The sequence below is a fragment of the Schistocerca gregaria genome, chromosome X (assembly GCF_023897955.1).
Source record: "Schistocerca gregaria isolate iqSchGreg1 chromosome X, iqSchGreg1.2, whole genome shotgun sequence".
NCBI classification, from domain to species: domain Eukaryota; kingdom Metazoa; phylum Arthropoda; class Insecta; order Orthoptera; family Acrididae; genus Schistocerca; species Schistocerca gregaria.
The window spans coordinates 488,301,073-488,324,979 of NC_064931.1; the positions used below are offsets into that span (position 1 = coordinate 488,301,073).

The 23,907-nt window shown below is 43.1% G+C and overlaps 1 protein-coding gene across 1 annotated transcript in view; it reads left to right on the plus strand.

The window, feature by feature from the left end:
• The window catches only part of LOC126297558 (uncharacterized), a 153,019-nt gene that overhangs the window by 66,023 nt on the left and 63,089 nt on the right, over nt 1–23,907 (plus strand). The window contains exon 2 of the mRNA XM_049988490.1: nt 7,038–7,235. Within this exon, the coding sequence (XP_049844447.1) occupies nt 7,038–7,235 (198 nt within the window). The remainder of the gene's footprint in view (nt 1–7,037; nt 7,236–23,907) is intronic.

Genomic DNA, 23,907 nt, shown 5'->3' on the forward strand with positions numbered 1-23,907 from the left:
GAGAGTTATTCCAGAACACAAAAAAATGTCCCTGTAAACTCTTGCAGTTACTTTCTGTACGGTTCTTTGGAAAACAGAAGAGGTGTTTCGTGAACTTCGCTCGACGAAAATCACCAGTTTTGAAATTCCTCGTTTATCTTTTAATGGTGCCCGTAAGCTGTTGTAGTCTTTAATTCTAAGAGTGATTTGCTGCAGCTCTCCGTGCTATTTTATCTTGTGCAAGTCTGGCCATCTCTACATGACTACCTCAATCTTCATACATTTGAACCTCCTTACTACGATATTTAAGTTTTCGTCTTCCACTGCCCTCAACACTTCCTTTCATAACGAACTTCAGTATTCTTTGATGCCTCAGTATACACTATGCGATCAAAAGTATCCGGACACCCTGAAAAACATACGTTTTTCATATTAGGTGCACTGTGCTGCCACCTTCTGCCAGTTACTCAATATCAGCGACTTCAGTAGTCATTAGGCATCTCAAGAGAGCAGAATGGGGTGCTCCGTGGAACTCACGGACTTCGAACGTGGTCAGGTGATTGGATGTCACTTGTGTCATACGTTTGTACGCGAGATTTTAACACTCCTAAACATTCATAGGTCCACTGTTTTCGATGTGATAGTGAAGTGGAAACGTGAAGGGACACGTACAGCACAAAAGCGTACAGGGCGACCTCGTCTGTTCACTGACAGAGACCGCCGACATTTGAAGAGGGTCGTAATGTGCAATAGGCCGACATCTGTCCAGACCATCACACAGGATTTCCAAACTGCATCAGGATCCACTACAAGTAATATGACAGTTAGGCGGGAGGCGAGAAAACTTGGATTTCATGGTCGAGCTGCTGTTCATAAGCCACACATCACGCCGGTAAATGCCAAACGACGCGTCACTTGGTGTAAGGAGCGTAAACATTGGACGATTGAACAGTGGGAAAACATTGTGTGGAGGTGACGAATCACGGTACACAATGTGGCGATCCGATGGCAGGGTGTGGGTATGGCGAATGCCCGGTGAACGTCATCTGCCAGCGTGTGTAGTGCCAACAGTAAAATTCCGAGGCGGTGGTGTTACGGTGTGGTCATGTTTTTCATGGAGGAGCTTTCACCCTTTGCTATTTTGCGTGGCACTATTACAGCACAGGCCTACACTGATATGTTAAGCACCTTCATGCTTCCCTCTGTTGCAGAGAAATTCAGGGATGGATATTGCATCTTTCAACACGATCGAGCACCTGTTCATAGTGCACGCCTGTGGCGGAGTGGTTACACGACAAAAACATCCCTGTAATGGACTTCCTGCACAGAGTCCTCACGTGAATCCTATAGAACAGGTTTGGGATGTTTTGGAACGCCGACTTCCTGCCAGGCCTCTGCGACCGACTTCGATATCTGTCCTCAGTGCAGCACTCCGTGATGAATGGGCTGCCATTCCCCAGAAGCCTTCTAGCACCTGAATGAACGTATGCTTGCTAGAGTGGAAGCTGTCATCAAGGCTAAGAGTGGGCCAACACCGTATTGAATTCCAGCATTACCGATGGAGGGCCCCAGGAACTTGTAAGTCATTTTCTGCCAGGTGTCCGGATACTTTTGATCGCATACCGTATATGAAATAGGCATGTTACATACCTCGTTCTGTTCTGGAAAATTAGCTCAAAAAAAGGGTGTGATGCCCGAAACATGTCGAACTTGTCGGAATATTGAAGGAATTGAAGGAGCATAAAACAGCCGAGGTGGAGCAATTGTGCCGGCGGGTGTGGCCTAGCTGTTCTAGGCGCTTCAGTCTGGAACCGCACGACCCCTACGGTAGCAAGCTCGAATCCTGCCTCGGGCATGGATGTGTATGGTGTCCTTAGGTTAGTTAGGTTTAAGTAGTTCTAAGTTCTAGGGAACTGATGACCTCAGATGTTAAGTCCCATAGCGCCCAGAGCCATTTGAACCATTTTTGGAGCAATTGTTTTATATATACAGAGGTATCAAGGAATAGTTGATTTGATGACGCATTTGTCCTCGTGATATGGACCGAGCAACTGGCTTGGTGACATGGTGTGCCAATGGGTACACAATAAGAGCTCCACTGGTTCGCAGAGCCAGCAATCTGGTCAACAGCTGTTTCATTTCTGACGTGTGAAGACCAGTGCTCGTGGTCGGTCCTCGAGAGCGCCGTGGAGTCATCTTCTAAAAAGATAACAAGACCGTACAGTGCCCATGCTGTACTGATTTAGCTCGATACAGACGGTATTTGACTGTTGTCTTGACCATCACGTTCTCCATATTTCACAACCATCGAAAACATTTGGTCACTGGTTGCCGAAGGACTAGCACACTGCCACTAGCTAGCCACCTATGATCGAGTCTGGCCTGTCTCGGGTGCAGAGCCATTGTCGTTGCCGGCGGTGACAACTACGTGTACTAAAGTTCACACCTTCTATACCCACTGTCATCTTGAAATTAAATCGTGTATTATTCCATAGTACCGTGTAACCACAAAATAAAATTTCGTTATTTCGTATTCTTACTCCTGTTGCAACTATAATGGCGTGTAGTGTGTAAAGATAATGGAGAGTAATAGGTTCAGAAGGAGTTACAGTACGCCAGTGAGAGGTATGCAAACTTTAACTTTTGTTGTTCTTTCGTCCTTAATTGCTTGTAATATTGTGTTAATTTTCAAGTTTGGTCTGCCTATATCCAACCGAATGAAACGAATTTTCTCATACCATACACGTTTCGGGACATGCAAGAGCAGTTGAACAGAATTGACAGAGTGTTGAAAAGGATTGTAAGATGAACATTCACGAAAGTAAAACCAAGGTAATCGAAAGTAGGCGAATGAAATCAAGCGGTGCTGAGGGAATTAGATTAGGAAACGAGCCACTCAAAGCAGTCGATGAGTTTTGCTATTTGGGCATCAAAATACGAGGGCTTGCTGAAAAACAAGGCCTTCGAATTTTTTTATGTTAAAACTCTTAAAGTTTTATAAATAAAACAAACTTTATTAACGTTCTATGTCTTTATTCTTCACACCTACACATTTATTTCTAAACACAGCCGACGAGCACATTTATCCCAACGAGAGACAAGTTTGTTGCTAGCGTCACTGAAGATAGTCTGAATTTGTCGACGGAGCCACAACCTCACCTCTGCTTGCATCGCTTTATCACTATGAAAGTGAAGTCCTCGAAGGTGTTCTTTAAGTTTTGGAAACACATGAAAATCGGATAGGGCTAAGTCGGGACTGCATGGAAGATGATCGATGACAGAGAACCCAAGGCGTCGGATTGTTGCACATGTCTCAGCGCTCTTGTGTGGTCATGCTGAAGGAGAGACTGCTCTATATGTGGACGAAGTCTTCGAATTCGAAACTCGGTTACAGGACTCACGCACAAACACAGTTACGACACGTTACACGTTACAGTTCGGAGCCCTCTACCGGCAGAGGCTGCAAATTGTAGGCATGAAGAATAAAGATGACTATTACTAATAACGTTCGCTTTATTTAAAATGCTTTGAAATAGGGAAGAAATAAAATGTAGACTGGCAAGTCTCAAGAAAACAATTCCTGAAAAAGAAAAATTTGTCAACATCCAAAGTAAATCTAAATGGTAGGAAGTCTCATCTGAAGGTATTTGTCTGGAGTGTAGTCTTGTATGGAAGTGGAACGTCTGCAACAGGCAGTTAAGACAATGAGAAAATAGAAGCTTCTGAAATGTGGTTCTATAAAAGAATGCTGAAGACTAGATGGGTAGGTCAAATAACAATAGAGGAGGTGCTGAATCGAACCAAAGGAGAAAAGAAGTTTACAGCACAACTTGACTAAAAGAAAGGATTGGTTGATAGGACACATCTGAGAAATCAAGGATTTGTCAATTTGTTAATAGAAAGAAGTGTGGAGGGTAAAAATTGTAGAGGAAGACCAAGTGCTGAATACAGTAAGCAGCTTCAGATGGACATGTGGTGCCGTAGTTACGAAGAGGCGTGCACAGGATAGAGTATCGTGGACTGCTGCATCAAACCAGTCTTTAGACTGAAGACGACAACAACATCAGTGACAAGTTTTGTAGATGCTGTTCTCATGTTTTCTTGTTCATTTTCGTTTTATAGCTGTCCTTTTGCTTTCTGTCATTCGAGTTTTCAGTAGTACAGCAGTAAGAATGAACACTATACTGAGTTGACAAAAGTCAAGGAATACAACCTTTTGATCTGCATAGTGCAGCAACTCCACGAGTTCCTGGAAGCTCCTGCGCCTATAGCCGCCCTTAAGAGTGGAAGTGTTGCCGGTGCAGGATTTTGATTCACTCGAACTCCAGAATGTTCTTCGAACCGATCGCGAACAATTGTGGCCCGGTGTCATGCAGCATCGTCATTCATAAAAATTCCATCGTCGTTTTGAAACACGAAGACCACAAATGGCTACGAATGGTCTCTAAGTAGCCAAAACCAACCAGAGGACCCAGTCCATTTCATATAAACACAGCCCACACGGTTATGAAGCCAGCACCAGCTCGCACAGTGCCCTGTCGACAACATGGATCCATGTCTTCGTGGGGCCTGCGCCACCCTCAACCCTACAGTCAGCTTTTACCAACTGAAATCAGGAGTCATCTGACCAGGCCACTGTTTTCCAGTCGTCTAGGATCCAAGAGCCCAGGAGAGGAGCTGTAGACAGTGTCGTGTTGTTAGCAAAGGCGCTCTTATCAGTCGTCTGCTGCCGTAGCCTATTAACGCCAAATTTCGCCAAACTGTCCTATCGGATACGTTGGTTGTAAGTCCCACATTGAATTCTGCGGGTATTTCACGCAGTATTGTTTGTCTGTTAGCACTGCCGACTCTACGCAAACGCCGCTGCTCTTGGTCGTTAAGTGCAGGCCGTCGGCCACCGCTTTGTCCGTAGTGAGAGGTAATGCCTGAAATCTGACATACTCGGCAAGCTTTCAACTCTGTGGATCTTGAAATACTGAACTCCTCAACGATTCCCGGAATAGAATGTCCCATGCGTCTAGCTCCAACTACCATTCTTCGTTCAAAGTCTGTTAATTCCCGTAGCGCGGCTATAATCACGTCGGAAATATTTTCTCATGAATTAGCTGAGTAGAAGTCGCTACCCTTTTATACCCTGTGTAAGCGATAGTACCACCATCTGTAGACTTGCATATCGCTGTCCCTTGACTTTGTCAACTCTGTGTAGTTTACTTAATTCAAAAAGTAACATGAAGTAAACGATTGTTTGTATTTAGTGCTGTGGTGATGAAAATTCGAAAGACAGAAAACAGAAATACAGCTATAAAACTACACACTAGCCATTAAAATTGCTACACCACGAAGACGACGTGCTACAGACGCGAAATTTAACCAACAGGAAGAAGATGCTGTGATATGTCAATGATTAGATTTTCAGAGCATTCACACAACGTTGGCGCCGGTGGCGGCACCTACAACGTGCTGACATGAGGAAAGTTTCCAACCGATTTCTCATACACAAACAGCAGTTTACCGGCGTTGCCTGGTGAAACGTTGTTGTGATGCCTAGTGTATGGAGGAGAAATGCGTACCATCACGTTTCCGACCCTGATAAAGGTCGGATTGTAGCCTATCGCGATTGCGGTTTATCGTATCGCGACATTGCTGCTCGCGTTGGTCGAGATCCAGTGACTGTTAACAGAATATGGAATCGGTGGTTTCAGGAGGGTAATACGGAACGCCGTGCTAGACCCCAACGGCCTCATATCACTAGTAGTCGAGATGACAGGCATCTTAGCCGCATGGCTGTAACGGATGGTGCAGCCACGTCTCAACCCTGAGTCAACAGATGGGGACGTTTGCAAGACAACAACTATCTGCACGAACAGTTGGACGACGTTTGCAGTACCATGGACTAACAGCTCGGAGACCATGCTGCGGTTACCCTTAACGTTGCATCACAGACAGGAGCACCTGCGATGGTGTACTCAACGACGAACCTGGGTGCACGAGTGGAAAAACGTCATTTTTTGAGATGAATCCAGGTTCTGTTTACAGCATCATGATGGTCGCATCCGTGTTTGGCGACATCATGGTGAACGCACATTGGAAGCGTGTATTCGCCATCGCCATACTGGCGTATCACCCGGCGTGATGGTATGGGGTGCCACTGGTTACACGTCTCGGTCACCTCTTGTTCCCATTGACGGCACTTTGAACAGTGGATGTTACATTGCAGATGTGTTACGACCCGTGGCTCTACCCTTCATTCGATCCCTGCGAAACCCTACATTTCAGCAGGATAATGCACGACCGCATGTTGCAGGTCCTGTACGGGCCTTTCTGGATACAGAAAATGTTCGGCTGCTGCCCTGGCCAGCACATTCTCACCAATAGAAAACGTCTGGTCAATGGTGGCCGAGCAACTGGCTCGTCACAATACGCCAGTCACTACTCTTGATGAACTGTGGTATCGTGTTGAAGCTACATGGGCAGCTGTACCTGTACACATCCAAGCTCTGTTTGGCTCAATGCCCAGGCGTATCAAGGCCTTTATTACGGCCAGAGGTGGTTGTTCTGGGTACTGATTTGTCAGTATCTATGCACCCAAATTGCGTGAAAATGTAATCACATGTCAGTTCTAGTATAATATATTTGTCCAATGAAATCCCGTTTATCATCTGCATTTCTTCTTGCTGTAGCAATTTTAATGGCGAGTAGTGTAGAGCAAGAACACATGCAGAGTAGCATCTAAAAACACTGCCACTCATGATACGTTTCAAGAAAATTAGTTTTATTTAGTTGTGCTTACCTAGCGTGAAAATTATAAACGTAGTATTATTAAGTTCACTGACAATTCTTGATACACTTCGCTTGGGTGAATTCAACAGGTATGTGAAGCTCGTAAAGGAATCTCCAGTAGTCAAAGAGCGCAGAGTTATTGCGAATGTCTCGACCACGCGTACGCGCTCTATGCACCGACGTGCGCGTCCGCCAACACCCCACTCCGCTCTGCACGGCGTTGCTTTGTGACACGGGCGCAAGTTCAGCACTTGCAAGTTATCGTGTGCATGTTGCAGAACCGCATGGCGGCGGCGCAGGCAGAGAGCTCTGCGGCCGCCGCAGCGGCAGCGTCGGCGGCGCAGCAGGAAGCAGGCACCCCCACGGGCAGGACGGAGATTCTGCACAAGTCCAGCAAGGAGCTGTACCGCGCCGTCGCCGCGCAGTGGGGCATCACCTGCAAGATGAGTGACCACTGCCGCTGCCTCGACTGCCAGGTCTGTCGGCACTGCCACTTCTCTGGCTATGTTCTCAATCTTCTAACGTGTCCCACCCAAAACACTCCTCTCATCCGTACCTCAGAGATTCCGTGGTGTCGCGCAATGTCGGCCTAAATCCCCACACCCATTGCTCCGCGGATTTAAATCGGAATTAATTCTACCTTTCAAATCGGTCCAAACAAAGGTCGCCATCTTGGACAGGGTGCTGTTACCGTCGTCACCACGTTTTGCATTGCATGCGGAGCTTTAACCTCATTTATAAAGTCCGCTTGCCAACAGCGCTCGGCGGACAGTTTGAGCTGTATATATTTAATGTGTTTATACTTAGGTTTAATAGTCATTGTTACACCACGATTTGGTACTGGTAGAGTCGCAACAGTCTATTGAATTTAGAGGTAATGGGAGAGATTTGGACAGTGGCTTTTATCCCATAAGGTACACACTAAATAATGTGGATGGCCACCGTGCCCTGGAGAATCTTCAGTATACTCCACGTTCGGTTTGTGCGATTTGTTGGAGGTAAGGCCCCCTGATGAGCAATTACCATGAATGCGCACGACTGGCTCTGCGAAGATGAAAGAAGTAATAGTTGGAGGGAGTTTGCGATGTATGCACTGGGCGTTTGTTTTAACTGGAGACAGCTAATATCTCGAGCACGACGCATCGTATGAAAAAATGTTCTAGGTGAAAAGAAAATAATAGTAAACGGGACATACATCTGTCCCACTACTGGCCACCTCCTAAGCACCCCTCCTACTCAGGCATGGTAAACATTTTATTTTAAAATGGGAATCCGCGATATTAGGATTCTGCAACAAAAAATACGTGCAGTGTACTCAAACCATGGTTTCTCTTTCGTGATGGATAGTGCTGTAATCGACAAATATGAAGTGTGCCTGTTTTTGCAATTAAGAACCGAAACTTTTGATTCTACATTTCATTTACAGCGTAAATGTAAACCTTTGTGTTGTAACAGTTGAGATTTATTTTCGAAACTTACTTTAGTGTTGCAAATGTGATTTTACAGTACAAATAATACGGTTAGACATAGACATCTCTGGCAGATAAGCTTCTTGTATGGTAACGTAGTCTCTGTTCCCTATTGGGTTGATTGTGGTGAGTCCCCAAACCACTGAAATGCTTGATTTCGGTGTCCATCCTGGAGCCCCACTATCAGGATGAATGATTTCGATCTGTTTCCACCCAACCACCATAACTCTTGCACTGGCCGCTACACGGCTACCAGCGGAATACAGACCACATACATTGTAATGAGGTAAGACGTCCATGATGCGAGAGTGACAAATGCACCTGCCGCGGATATTCACCGGAACCAAGAACCCCAATAGTGAGAGGCAAGGGGACTTACCGAAATCACGTGTCCTGACGGAAACAGAAAACTAATGCACTTAAGTCAGTGTCCCTGGGCCACTCGCAACTTAGTTTCTAACTGACCTTGAAATGGGTAACCATATTGTGCTACACAATCAAATTTGTAGCTCTAAAGTAAATTACGAACACAAATATCAACCGTTAGGACACAAAGGTTTACAAAAAAAAAAAAAGGCTCTGAGCACTATGGGACTTAACATCTATGATCATCAGTCCCCTAGAACTTAGAACTACTTAAACCTAACTAACCTAAGGACAGCACATAACACCCAGTCATCACGAGGCAGAGAAAATCCCTGACCCCGCCGGGAATCGAACCCGGGAACCCGAGCGTGGGAAGCGAGAACGCTGCCGCACGACCACGAGCAGCGGATAAAGGTTTACATTTACACCGTAAATGAAACGTAGAATCAAATGCATCGCTCTTAATCGCAAAAACAGGCACACTTGATATTTGTTGATTACAGCGCCATCTGCCACGAATGGGAAGCGACAGTTTGACTAAACAGTAAGCATTTTATGGCGTAGAAGCCGAATATGCAATAAAATGGGGTGGGGGTTCCCATTTTAAAATACAAAGCTGACTCCGCCCACACGGGAAACATTTAACTTTTCACCTAGAACTTTTTTTTTCAAACGATGCTTCGTTTTCGAGATATTTAGTTGTCCCAAGTTAAAACGAACACCTTGTATATACCGGGTGGCTGTAATTAAAATGCAGGTACTCACTGAGGTCCAGCATGGTCTGTAATTATCGTATATGGGCGAAACTCGGTAGGTATGCTAATGCATTAATGCGGAACTGATATACGTTGAAAAAAGTTAGTTCCAATTTGGGACACCATGTGTAAACCTGGCGCTGTGCACTGTATGATATGACATCCATGCTGTCATTTGACAAACCATAACTTGAGTGAACTGTGTGGCTATCGAGAAGAGAGTCCATGTGCTGTTAATGAAACTGGTTCGTGTGAACGGCAGCAATTACAATGCTGCATTGAGAAAATATTGCCGACTGAAAGGTCTGAGGAGAGACACAATGTCATTAAATGGTTTAAAGAAGATGATAATGGAAAACGAAAACACGGATGAGGTTAATGTGGCAACTGGAAGAGTAAAGCGTCTTTCCCCAGCAGAAATTATTGACGAGCGCTACAGTCCGGAACCGCGCAACCGGTACGGTCGCAGGTTCGAATCCTGCCTCGGGCATTGATGTTTGTGATGTCCTTAGGTTAGTTAGGTTTAAGCAGTTCTAAGTTCTAGGGGACTGATGACCTCAGCAGTTAAGTCCCATAGTGCTCAGAGCCATTTGAACCATTGTGTACTGCGATGTCTGCACTTTATCAAGACCTCCTTGTGATAGATGTGCTTAATGCAAACTTCAACGAACATGTTATCCCCAGAGATTTTCCAGATGCATGGCGTGCAAGATTACCTGATCTGAATCGAGGTGACTTTTGGCTCTGGGGATATCTAAAAGAACGTGTGTATTAGGGAAACATTTGGTCTCTACCTGATCTGAAAGCTAGTACACAGGAATACGTAGCTCAGATTCCACCGGAGCTGCTGCTGGCTCTAGTCGACGTCTCCAGTGCTCATATTGAACAAAATGTTTAAGCTGTGGTTAATAAAACATTATGCCTTTCTCAGGTCTTAGACCTTTTTTGGCCAAGTCCCGTTCCTAATCCATTGCAAATGGAAACATTACCGTAGGTTCTTCTTGCGTTTTCAGTGCAAGACTTGCACGTGGTGGCCAAAATAGGAGCAAATGTTTTTCAGTGTAAATCATTTTCACATTAGAATACCTACGAAGTTTCGCTGCCATATGATGACTTCAGCCCACACTAGAATTCTTTAAGTAAAACTTGCAGCTGCAGCAGAGTCTTGAAACTGTCAACTGTATAAAGTTTTCTTAAATTGATAGGAAATTAGTAATTTGATAGGATACCAAATGCAGAAATTGGTAAACCAGCTGTATACTTGGTAAACTGACATTGCGTCTCTGTACATACGCTCCAATTACACTACAATTACTACACATACACCACAATTATGCCATGTATTCCATAATTACGGTTCATGCCCCAAAGTTCATAATCACGCCACTCATACGCGTCAATTACACCACAAATACACCACGTTTTCACTGTACATACGAATACGTACACCATACATACACCACACAGACACCGCGGTAAGATACTGTGACAGTATAAAATAATGACGTCATAGCATAGTCTCTAAAAATGTCAGTCGAATGGGAACTGGTTACAAAGCTAGCAGAGTAGCAGGATGCCAAATCGGAAATTGATAAAATTGACATGGTAGACCAAGATACACATGTACCAGCCAAATAAAGAAATGGCAGATGTGTAAATATATCTAATCTTCTGGAAATGCTTTTGCATTTAAAAAATTATTAGAGTGCTGTGCATCAATGATTCCTAAACAGCTGACACCAATATGCGTTGCAGTGAGAGTTAGAGTTAAAAAAAATGGCGGGGTGAAATACTCGGATACTGTAGTGTGTGTGCCATCATAGCAAATTCCACAGAATGGTGGTAAATATGAACGTAAGATACTTTTGACATTACTGTTTGTATGAATTATACACAAAATGTTAGTGTTCTACGCGAATTGCGTGTGTGTGACTGAATCGACAAATGGTAGTCAATATTAACGTAACTAATGCCTTTTGTATCCAGCAGTAAAGTACAGGAGACTTTCTGTAATCATGCCATAAATATAGACACTCTATAGCGCGTGTACATTAAATATTCGGGTGCTGTGAATATGCTTTAGCGATTGCGTATGTTACAGTATGTTTGCAAGCCTCAGTTTGTCAGAAGAACGTACTGCTGACTGCCACGTATGCATGCCATAAATATAGACACTCTATAGCACGTGTACATTAAATATTCGGGTGCTGTGAATATGCTTTAGCGATTGCGTATGTTACAGTATGTTTGCAGCCCTCAGTTTGCCCGAAGAATGTACTGCTGACTGCCATGTATGTAAACCAGCACCTACGCGACAACGCAAGGGTTATATTAAAGCAGCAGGATAAACGTATTCTTTTATCGAAATACCGTCAAGCAATTTTAAATCACAGATCTAAACAAAAATTAACCAGAGCATCAAATGCAGACTATCATCTACCTGTCTATACTTTTTAACTATCTGGCGAGTAAATCGAGTCACTGTTGCATCATGTCCAGGAGCATCTGCTGGATCTATTTTTGTGTGTGAAGCTTCGATTTGTAACTATAGTATTTACCCTACACATACAAGATAGACTACATTGTACTACGGCACTGCATTTGCACCGAAAATCATGTTAGCGCGTCCACATGTTGCACTTGTCAATTGTGTCCAGCCATAAAAAGTGAGGCAACAGACCAAAACGCAAGTTTAAAAAATAACAAAACTAGCTGCCTGATATTAAGATAACACATCTTCTTTTTATTAATTGCATGGCTCTCTTTAACAAGTTTAGGGGTAATGGTGGTGGTGGTTAGTGTTTAACGTCCCGTCGACAACGAGGTCATTAGAGACGGAGCGCAAGCTCGGGTTAGGGAAGGATTGGGAAGGAAATCGGCCGTGCCCTTTCAAAGGAACAATCCCGGCATTTGCCTGAAACGATTTAGGGAAATCACGGAAAACCTAAATCAGGATGGCCGGAGATGGGATTGAATCGTTGTCCTCCCGAATGCGAGTCCAGTGTGCTAACCACTGCGCCACCTCGCTCGGTAGGGGTAATGCCTACAGTATAATGCACTCTGGGAAGACCGACGATTTCTTTGTTTCTTCCTCTCAACCGAATAATCCAACTAACTTTGGAAAGAAAGACAAACATTTACTATCCACAATGAGTCGATGTTGTCTGTAAGCACTACGAAGTACAACCACTGCCTGTCTCTGTCATCATCGCACACTTAACTTATACCTACAGCAAAAAACAAAGTTCCATATAGCCGAAACTTGATTCGTTCTGTCACGTGACACTCTCACCAAATGTAGAGTACACACATTGTAGTCATGAGCACCCTTCCGCCAAAACTGCCGGCTGAGATACTCATTGTAGAAGGATCTCCACGTGTGAAAAATGTCATTTTATGAGTAATTTTTTTCCTGATAATACTGGAATAACATGCATCCTGCATCCAAGTACATGTTGGTACCGCATAGTAACGCATACCTGTAAAATAACATGGAGAGACTCTGTATAGCACCAGGATGTCACTCAGCCAGCCAGCTCCATACTGAGTGCACTTCAGGAGGTGCTGCGTCCTCCACCTGACTCAATTCACCAGCCACGTCACACGCACATGGAGATGTTAATAGCCTCGATGATACAGATCAGTTAACATGGGTGACCAGCACGTGTCTTGACACAATACGCTCTCATTGCAACTTAACGATACGCAATTTATATAAACTGTAAGAATTGAGACATTTTATTTGAGAACTAAGTGTATGTGAATTGGAAAGCCAAAATAAGCACACAAATTGCTGACTTGTAGTTCATAGTATGCTATTGTGATGGCGCTGTATCACACTCCACATAAAACACAAAGAATCGGCGACATGTGTGCATAATTAGCTAGAGTTTCAGTCTGTTAGTATTTGCGAATATATGTATATGTAAGCACTGGACTGTTTTACCAAGCTTCCATCATATTTTCTTGTGGTAATGATACCCCACAACTATTAATTCAACATGGTAAGTGTTCCAGGCTGACGATCAAATCCCGCATTTTAAACATAACGCACCACGATAATCCGAAATGTGTTATGCTGTTGATAAAGAATTATAGAGTGGATCGACATGACAGGTAATCATATGTATTTTTACGAATGCTTATTGACATTAGCGTAATGTGGTAGCACAGTTACACATATAATGTTCAGCATGAGAGCACTAAGCTGACACAACTAAAAGCATTGTCATGGTCATGTGACCACCTCATGAGCTCTTAACAGGTAACAAGGTAAGTCTGCTCTACACATGGACTCTTTTAGGTATCTATGTCTTTGCCAGTAAGAAAGTCAGGTCTCTAGAGATGTGTAGCTATTCTTTGCATTCCCATAGTTACTGTCATGAGACAATGGTTCTTACTACATTGTGTACTTACTCTTAACACTATCAAAGAAAACCGCTGGGAATGTGGTGCCTTTCGCGGCCATAGTAACCAGAAATAGCCATATGTTGGAGTACTGCATTAAAGGATACACGAACAATCTGTTAATAAAGTTCCATTCACATCTTGATCTGCTGAAAAGCTATGGTCACATTGCATCTAAATGTGGTGGACTTAATGTTGTACACCTACTCCTATGCAAAGAAGTAGCAGTTTAGCAAGTTAATAGATGACTACTATTCTGAAATAGAACCTTATAGCTGGGAACAGAATAGATCATGTGTTTGACACTGTGCAAAGACCAACAAAAAAGTTTACAACTGTACACTATTGCAATCACCTCCATGCAGTATCTGTTAATAAATAACTTACAAAACAGCCGCTGCGTAGGATGGATGGATATGGTGTTATGGGCGATCAACAGTGTAGTCTTTAGCGCCCGGCTGCGTAGGGTCTGATGATGTGCTGATTGTGTACTGGAGTAACAAGCCCTAAGAACGGTTAATATCTAATGAATACGATAAGGAGAAATGGAAATTGAGGACACTGAATTCAAGAATCGAAAAAATGGAGTATATGGCTTAGATAATTGCCATGAAGGAAGAATTTAAACTCCAGTTGGATAAAGGAATGCATAAATGCATAAGCATTTACTGTAATTAGGAATGGTAAATAGCCATTCGTTGGAGTACTGGCCGAAAAAATTGAAATCTAGACCATTTACTGCATTAAGGGGATGCACAAAAAAATCTGTTCATAACATTCCATTCACAACCGGAGCTGCTTACCATTGCATCTAAATGCGGTAGACTATTGTTGTACACCTAGCAACATAACAACCGTTTGTAGGGTCTAAAACAGATGGAATAACAGCTTTTAACGCTAATTTGTTCCAAAGAATTGTAAGGTAAAGCTCTCCTCAGCTACATGACGTTGGAAGCAGAAGCGGCCCATGCCATCATCTTGCTGTCATATTCCAATATGGCGCCTCACTGTATGCAGTAAAATGAAACTGTGGTAATAAGTCCCTAAGCACGGTTAACGTGTTGTCTATTCGAAAAAAGAAAACTGAAATGGAGAACATCGAAGTGAAGAAATGAAGAAATGGAGTATATAGCTTAGACAAATGCCATAGAGGAAGAATATAAACTTCTATTGGAGAAAAGAAGCTATTGCAAATGCATAAGGAAGGTTTATATATAGATAGTAGCATTTACTGTAAATATCAATGAAAAAAAAATGTCCTGCCTTGGAACACTGATGGAAAACATGTAGGATTCAAGACCATTTACTGCATTAAGGGACGCACGAAAAAATCTGTTTACAAAGCTCCATTTACATTTGGGTCTGCTTAAAAAGGATGGTTACATTAAATCTAAAAGAGCCAGACTAGATGTTGCACACTTATCAACATAACTACTACCAGAATGAGATTTTCACTCTGCAGCGGAGTGTGCGCTGATATGAAATTTCCTGGCAGATTAAAACTTTGTGCCCGACCGAGACTCGAACTCGGGACCTTTGCCTTTCGCGGGCAAGTGCTCCACCATCTTTTTTTTTTTTTTTTTTTTTTTTTAAATCTTATTTTGTTCGGTATTGCTCTTTTCAATTGTTCGTGGCGGACGTCACTTGACGTCCGTTGAAGTTCGGTAATGATCCATTAACTCAGTTTTTTTATTACAGAGGGCAGCTAACCCTCTGACCGAACACGCTGAGCTACCGTGCCGGCTTCAAGACCATTTACTGCATTAAGGGACGCACGAAAAAATCTGTTTACAAAGCTCCATTTACATTTGGGTCTGCTTAAAAAGGATGGTTACATTAAATCTAAAAGAGCCAGACTAGATGTTGCACACTTATCAACATAACTACTACCAGAATGAGATTTTCACTCTGCAGCGGAGTGTGCGCTGATATGAAATTTCCTGGCAGATTAAAACTTTGTGCCCGACCGAGACTCGAACTCGGGACCTTTGCCTTTCGCGGGCAAGTGCTCCACCATCTGAGCTACCGAAGCACGACTCACGGCCGGTACTCACAGCTTTACTTCTGCCAGTATCCGTCTCCTACCTTCCAAACTTCACAGAAGCTCTCCTGCGAACCTTGCAGAACTAGCACTCCTGAAAGAAAGGATATTGCGGAGACATGGCTTAGCCAAAGCCTGGGGGATGTTTCCAGAATGAGATTTTCACTCTGCAGCGGAGTGTGCGCTGATATGAAACTTCCTGGCAAATTAAAACTGTGTGCCCGACCGAGACTCGAACTCGGGACCTTTGCCTTTCGCGGGCAAGTGCTCTACCAGTTGGCAAAGGTCCCGAGTTCGAGTCTCGGTCGGGCACACAGTTTTAATGTGCCAGGAAGTTTCAACATAACAACTAATTACAGAGTTTAGAACAGGTGGAATAACAGCTTTTAATCGTAATTCGTTTGCAAAAAATTGTTACTTTGAGGTTCCAGATGGTTATACGATGTTGGAATCGGTCCACGGCAGCAGATTTAACGTATTATTTGATTTACACACCTCATCTGGGGAGTGTACTCTCTATTTTCTAGCCTGAACGCCCTGCAATACCAGCCTGATACAGGCGTGATTGTTTAGCATGAATGCTGATGGCGGACTAAGCCAAGGCTTTTCTTCTGCACGATACTGCACACGAGCACACTGGACTCGCATTCGGGAGGACGACAGTTCAAACACGTGTCTGGCTGTCCTGATTTACGTTTTCCATGATTTCCCTCAATCGTTTCAGGCAAATGCCGACATGGTTCCTTTGAAGGAGCACGCCCGACTTCCTTCCCCATCCTTCCCTAATTCAAAGGGACTGATGACCTCACTGTTTGGTGCCCTCGCCGTGAATCAACCAACCAACCAACTGCGCACATTGTGAGAACGCACGTGCTATCTCTCAGTAATGTGTACTCTGTGGCTTGATCGAGATCCAGACGTTATGCTTGTACATTTAGATACCATTGCACAGTGGGTGTATAATTTCAGGAACTGGAATCACGCCACAGCGTTCACATTATTGAGAGATCGCGAGTGCATCGATACAAAGTGTGCAGTATCACACGAAAGCAGGGCCTAACCATCGGCGGCCATTGGCGTTCGTATTATACACATCACATGTTCTTGGGCCTACCAGCGCAGGGCGTAGAGGCTTGGAAAAAAAGTCCACTTTCCATATGAGGCATGTACAATTCACAAATTATATCTGCTGGCGTTGACCGCTTCCACTTCCAACGTCGTATACTCACGTAGAACTTTAAGGTAATTTTAAGGTTTTTGCAAACGATTTACCATTAAAAACTGTTATTCCATCGTCTTTAAAAACACAAAACGATTGTTATCTTTCCAGGTGAACAACATCTAGTATTTTACATTTAGATGCAATATAGCCATCTTTTTTAAGCAAATCCAGATGTGAATGGAACCTTAGAGACAGTTTTTTTTCGTGTCACCCTTAATGCAGTAAATGATCTCAAGGCCAACATTTTTCGACCAATACTCCAATACATGGCTACTTACCATTACTATTTACAGTCAATGCTAATATCTTCCTGGTTATAAAGCAATATGTAGAACTTGCTTATGAATTTGAAATACCTTCTTCTTTTTCCAATTGCTGTTTATATTTTTCGTTTATGGTAGTTGTCTAAGCCATATACTCCAGTTTTTCGTTTCGTGTCTTTGTTGTCCTCCATTTTCAGTCCCAATTTTCGTATGCATAACACATGAACCTTGCTTAGGGGCTTGTTACCCCAGTAGACATACTGCAGAACACTGTTAAACACAACGCAGCAGCTGTTCTATAACTTATTCTTTAACTGCTACTCTGTGGAAGTGACTGGCACAGAGTACAGTTGTAACCAGTATTTGTTGGTCTTTGCACCTCCATTCAGTTCCCAGGCGTAAACTGGTAGCCATCCATTAGCTTGCTTAGCTGCTACTTCTACGCATAGGATAACATATAGTCCACCACATTTAGATGCAATGCAACCATCCCTTTTTAAGCAGATTCAAAAGTGAATGAAGCTTTATAAACAGATATATCGTGAATCCCTTTCTACAGTAAGCGGTCCCGATTCCGACATTTTTCTACCAGTACTACAATATATTGTTTTCTTCTGTTACTATGGCTCACAAAAGCACCACCTTGCTAGCGGTTTTGTTTGCTAGTGTTAAGAATAAGGACAAAATCTTGTTAGAGTCATTGTCTCTATGACAGTAACGATAGGAATGCAAAAGTAGCTATACATTTCTAGTGGCTTGACTGTCTGGATATTGGTACCTAAAGGAGTCCAAGTGTCGAGCAGACTTGCTACATTGTCTATTAAGATCTTATAATCTGATCACATGATCATGATGTTGCTTTTCAATGTGTTAGCTTAGTGCTCTATCGCTAAACGTTGTATGTTTAAATGCGTTACAGTTCCAAAATACATTTGTAAAAATAACTGCAATTACCCATCATGTACGATCCAATTTTCACTTGCATGACATGTTTCTGATTTTCATGGTGCGTTATGTGCGTAGCACAGGATTTGTTTGTCAGGCTGGGACACTTACCAGGTATGATAGGTGTGGGGTATAATTATCACGAGGAAATATGTTGAAAACTTATTTTGCTAAATATTTTGTTTAAATATACATATGTTCAGAATTACTACCAGACAGAAATGCTAGCTAATTTAGCACACATTTCGCAGATTCATTGTGTTCTATGTAGATTAGGGTGCAGCGCCATTGCAACAGCATACTGTGAACTAATATTCCGCAATCTGTGTGCTTGTTCAGGGTGTTTCACTCGAAAGAGGCCACCCAAGCAAACATTTGCTTAAATTACACTTAAAGGCTTCGCATAAAAATCAGGAGGTGAACTGAAATGAAAATGTCATATCTTGTTCATGGAGAAATAAAGGTGAGTCACAAAAGGTACTAGAAGTGACCGCCATTAACTTGTAAACTCAGTTGAACCCGACGCTGCAAATTCTCGAAAGTTGCTGTCAGAACCTTTGGTGTCACTGCCTGGATTTCACAGATAATGCCCACTCATAAATCTTCCAAGTAGTGTGTTCTGTTCCTGTAGACTTTTCAGTTTAGGGCATCCCAGAGGAAAAAGTAAGATTGTGTTAAATCAGGTGCTCTTGGGGCTACAGTCCTTTTGAAATCATTCTGCCGGGGAAAAATGATTCGACTTCAACCATGGCCACTCAAGATGTGTGGCATGTGGTGCCATCCAGTTGCTACCAGCTGAGCATAACTTCTTCATCGTCCAACTGGTTTACAAATTCCCGAAACATTGCGATGTAAACTGCACTTGTCACAATACACACGAGAAAACATTAGTCCGATAGTGCGACACTTTAATTTTGCACAAAGCACGCGAATCTTTGGTGAATGCAGAGATTGCTCGACCAGTGCATGTGGATTTTCGTTACACCACAGACGTGTATTCTGAGAGTTTATCTAGCCAGAGAGGTGGAACCATGGCTCATCACTGGACTATGTATATAGCAACATTCCTGACCTCCGAGCAAGAAATTGCCGAAACAAATGGCAAAAATATAATGCGTTTGCGATTGTCATTGACATTCAGTTCTTGAACGACTATAAACTTGTGTGGATAAATGCGGACTTTCTTCGCAGCTCTGTGACACGTACTCCATGACATTCCACTTCCTGAGGTGAATGTCGAACAGACTTTGCAGGAGAGGCCAACAATTGTTGTTTCACGTCAGTCACTTTTTCTTCCGATAATGGCGGCCATCTCCCGCCATGAAGATCCAACACCGTTTCGCTGCTCTCCGTCTTCTTCACTAACTTTTGTATTATAACATTTAGATGGTACATGATGGTTGCCAAACCGTTCAACAAACATTTCCTGACATATCTTAATGGAACCAATAATCCGATACTGTTTCTCAAGAAACACGCACTCTTCGACAGAATAGCGATACATTGTCCCCAGACAATGAGTACTGAGCTCCAGCCACAGCGACGTGTGAAACACACTGTTGCATCGAACGATGTTGCAGAGTGCAGTGTTGCCACGTCAATCATCACAAATTATTCGGTGCAATTTCAGCGAAATTATGACACATGTTTGTGGGGCCTCTTTCGAGTAGGACACCCTGTAGAAGGCTTTCCAATTCAAGCAATACTGTATTACTAATTACTTGAATTGTATACCGCTAAACTGAAATGAGAACTCACTCTCTCGATACACGTGCTGGCCAGGCATACTATCTGACATGTATCGTCAAGGCTAGCGACATATCTATGTTCGTATGGCGTGGCTGGTGTGTTGAGACAGGCGGAGGATGCAGCACCTCGCAAAATGCATTCAGTATGGAACTGGCCAGCTGTGTGACATCCTGGTGCTGTACAGTATTTGTGTTAATTGGTAGTATAGTGGTGACACATACATTGGTGCAAGCTGCACACTATTCTAGTATTATGAGAAAAAAATTATAAAATGACGTTTTTCTTACCCATCCGGAGGGCGATCTACAGTGGGTATCTCACTGACAGCTTTGGCAGGTGAGGTGATCATTATGTCATCAACGCATTTCCTATGCATTCGGTAGGTATGTCACGTGACAGGCTGAATGGTGTTGCTGATACATGGAACAGTTTTTGCTGTTGGAATCGCTTTACTCTGCAAGGATTTAAAACACAGGCAGTGGTCATGCTTTGTAGTGCTTACAGCCAATGAACTAACACTTTGGTGGCTAGGAAAACCGTTTTTCTTTATAACGGTGATAGTGACCCTAATCATGTTAAGAGCAGCCATGCAATTACACAAAATGACTTGTGTTATTTTAACGCCAGGCAGCTAATTCTAACAGTTTCTTTACTGCTTGCATTTTGGGCTATTACAGCACTTTATATGGCTGGTCACAATTGACAAGAGCGACATGTGTACACGCTTACAACATTTTCGGTGCCCCCACAGTGCAATAGTACATATTCTTCCTCTTAGAGGGTGACAATTATTGAACTATATGAAAAAAAACGTAAATTGGTTGCAAACTACAGCGTTCACACACTTTAATCAACCTGTGAACGTCACTGTAGATATTCGGATTCAGGATATGACATGTTCGATATGCGTGCCATCATTGGCGATGATGTGGAGCAGACGAATAACGAAATTCTGCATGACTTGCTAAAGTGTCGGAACACTAATGCAGTCGATGACTTCCTGAATGGCTGTTTCCAGCTCAGCAATGGTTTTGGGGTTATTGCTGTACATCTTGTCTTTAATACAGCCCCCTCCCCCCCCCCCCCAAAAAAAAAGAGTCGCATGTGTTCAGATCTGTAGAAGATGGTGGTCAATCGAAGCCCATGTCAGTGGTTCTGGGTATTCCAGAACCAGAATGCGGTCCCCAAAGTGCTCCTCCAGGACATGAAACACTATCCTGCTTCGAGGCGGTCGAGCTCTGTCTTGCATGAATCACATCGAAATCAGGGTCACTTTGGATAATGGAGATGAAATCATCTTCCAGAACCTTCACACACCGTTCGGTAGCCACTCTGTCATCAAGGAATATCGCACCAATTATTCTGTGATTGGACATTGCATATCACACAGTGACCCGTTGAGGGTGAAGAGACTTCTCGATCTCGAAATGCGGCCGTTGTTGTCGAGCGGTTCTAGGCGCTTCAGTCCGGAACCGCGCGATTGCTGAGGTCGCATGTTCTAATCCTGCCTCGGACATAGTTGTGTGTAATGTCCTTGAGCGGAGAAAATCTCCGACGCAGCCGGGAATCGAACCCGAGCCGTCAGATATGACATTCCGTCACGCTGACCACTTAGCTACCAGGGGCGGACTGTGTTAATATAACAGCTGCATTGTTGCATAGGCGCTGGTTTACATACGGAAGTAGACAGAATGTTCGTCTGACAAGCTGGGGCTTGCAAAAGTACCCAATCGATATTTTTAGCAATCACCGACACGGTAGAAATGCATGTGTGTAGGAACTGCAAAAATGAGGTCTGCGTAACAGAGTCATGACGTAATACAAATATTGTAACACACACTATCTCTAAAGCATATACACTGTATCCAAATATTTAATGTAAATGTGCTACACAGTGTCCATGTTTGTGGAGTGTTTGCGGAAAATATCCATTACTTTGCTGCTAGATACGAAAGGTATTAATTATGCTAATATTGGTTATTATTTTTAGGTTCAGTCACACACACAATTCGCGTAGATAACCAACATTTCTTGTTGAGTTCAAACAGGACGCATTGTTAAAATATGTAACCGCAGGGCGCCTTCTGGGGTAGTGCCACTATGGCGTGGCACGACTTGTATCAACTACAAAGAGAGAAATGTATACTATTTACGCATAAAACATTATTTCCGAGTATGTGCTCCTGACTTGAAGAGGCGCGTTATGCAGCAAGCGTTCTCGCTTAAGTTCTCTGAAATTTGGAGCCAACTCCAGATTGACACTTTGTGCCCTCATAAACGCTGTGTAAAAGGCTACGCTATTGGTTTCTCTATGCTTGTTATGGCAGGGGTAGAGCCAGGGTTGCTCTGACTCAGAGATATACGTTCCTCATCCCAGACAGCGGTAATGTGCAAAAGCTACAGAAACACGAGTCTGCGATCTAGCGACAATGTTAGACTCCATTCCGGGCTCTAGCTTTTTGGAATCTAGTGTTACAATCTGTCTGCAAGTTAATGCTAATGCATTTGAAAACGCACATACAGTGGCGCTTCGTGGGTAGACATTCTGGGTGTGCACAAGTTTTTAGATTCAGATGAATATGAGAGTGTGAAATTAATAGTATATCCTGTTTAACAGTTATGCTTTTCTGGAATATTGTTGTTTTGTATATAATTATGTACAATTTAGAGCAAGAACGGAATAATGTTTAAGCTTTCGCTACTCTCCGTTTCGTTGTAAGTGTGAGTTTTCATGCTGTTTTAGTTTTTCGGTCAAATGTACAAGATCGCTAAAACATCTATCCGTTAACGAATTAATTTCCGAGCTGAAAATCAGACATTCTTACGTTGCACCCGCATGACAACTTACGCTTGTTATACACTTCTTTGTTAAATGTTCGCTTGTAGTCACACTTATTTGATTTGATCACTTTCTCAGTCAATGGATCTGACCTGGGAGGCTCTTGTTCCTTTGCAGATAACTTTCCCTATGATTTTCCTTTTCTGTTAGTGCTTAAAACAGGTTCAACGGAGTTCATGTTGATATTGCACACGAATGCTGATTCCTCCGCAATTTACAACCAACTCTAAACACAAACTGCTGTTTGTGGGAATGATTGAAGTCAAGTAGTACTGTCTACCGACGTGGTCACTTGACTGCAAATGAGGAGCTGAAAATCATAAGGACCAAAAGCACATGATTGTCGGAAGATAAGACAAACCAGTGAGACAGCTTTTTCTGAATGTTCATATACACACTGTGGGCCTATCATAAGATGAACAGATGTCAGAAACTCTAAATGGGGTAAAAACGTAAACGCTACAGTGTCACAATTGACGATGATGTGGTTTATGTTTCTAAGAGCCTCAAATGGAACACTGTACGATAAAATCCAAAACTCAAGTTACTGCATACTTAATATATTACACAGAATCCCACAAAATTTGTTTTTCTGTGAGTATAGCTATAAAATATAATGACGTCCAATCTTAATTTTACTATACAGTGAGTGAACTGGAGTATCTGAGAAGTGTGCTATCGTCTAGAGGGATTTATGCTAAGCGAACGGGGATAAAAGTTTGCTGCAGTTTGCTACCACCTGGTGGCTCAAAATGGCTCTGAGCACTATGGGACTTAACATCTGAGGTCATCAGTCCCCTAGTCTTAGAACCACTTAAACCTAACAATCCTAAGGACATCGCACACATCCAAGCTCGAGGCAGGATTCGAACCTTCGACCGTAGCAGCAGCGCGGTTCCAGTCTGATGCACCTAGAACCGCTCGGCCACAGCGGCCGGAACCTGGTGGCATTCATGTAAACTTGTAGTTGAATGTTAAGAGCTAATTGTGCACACCGTGACCGTGCACGTTGTTTATCAAATTCTTATGTATTTGGCTCGTAAGGCGATTGCGTCAGGTCAGTTGCACATGTGCAAAAGCTCCTTAAAATGT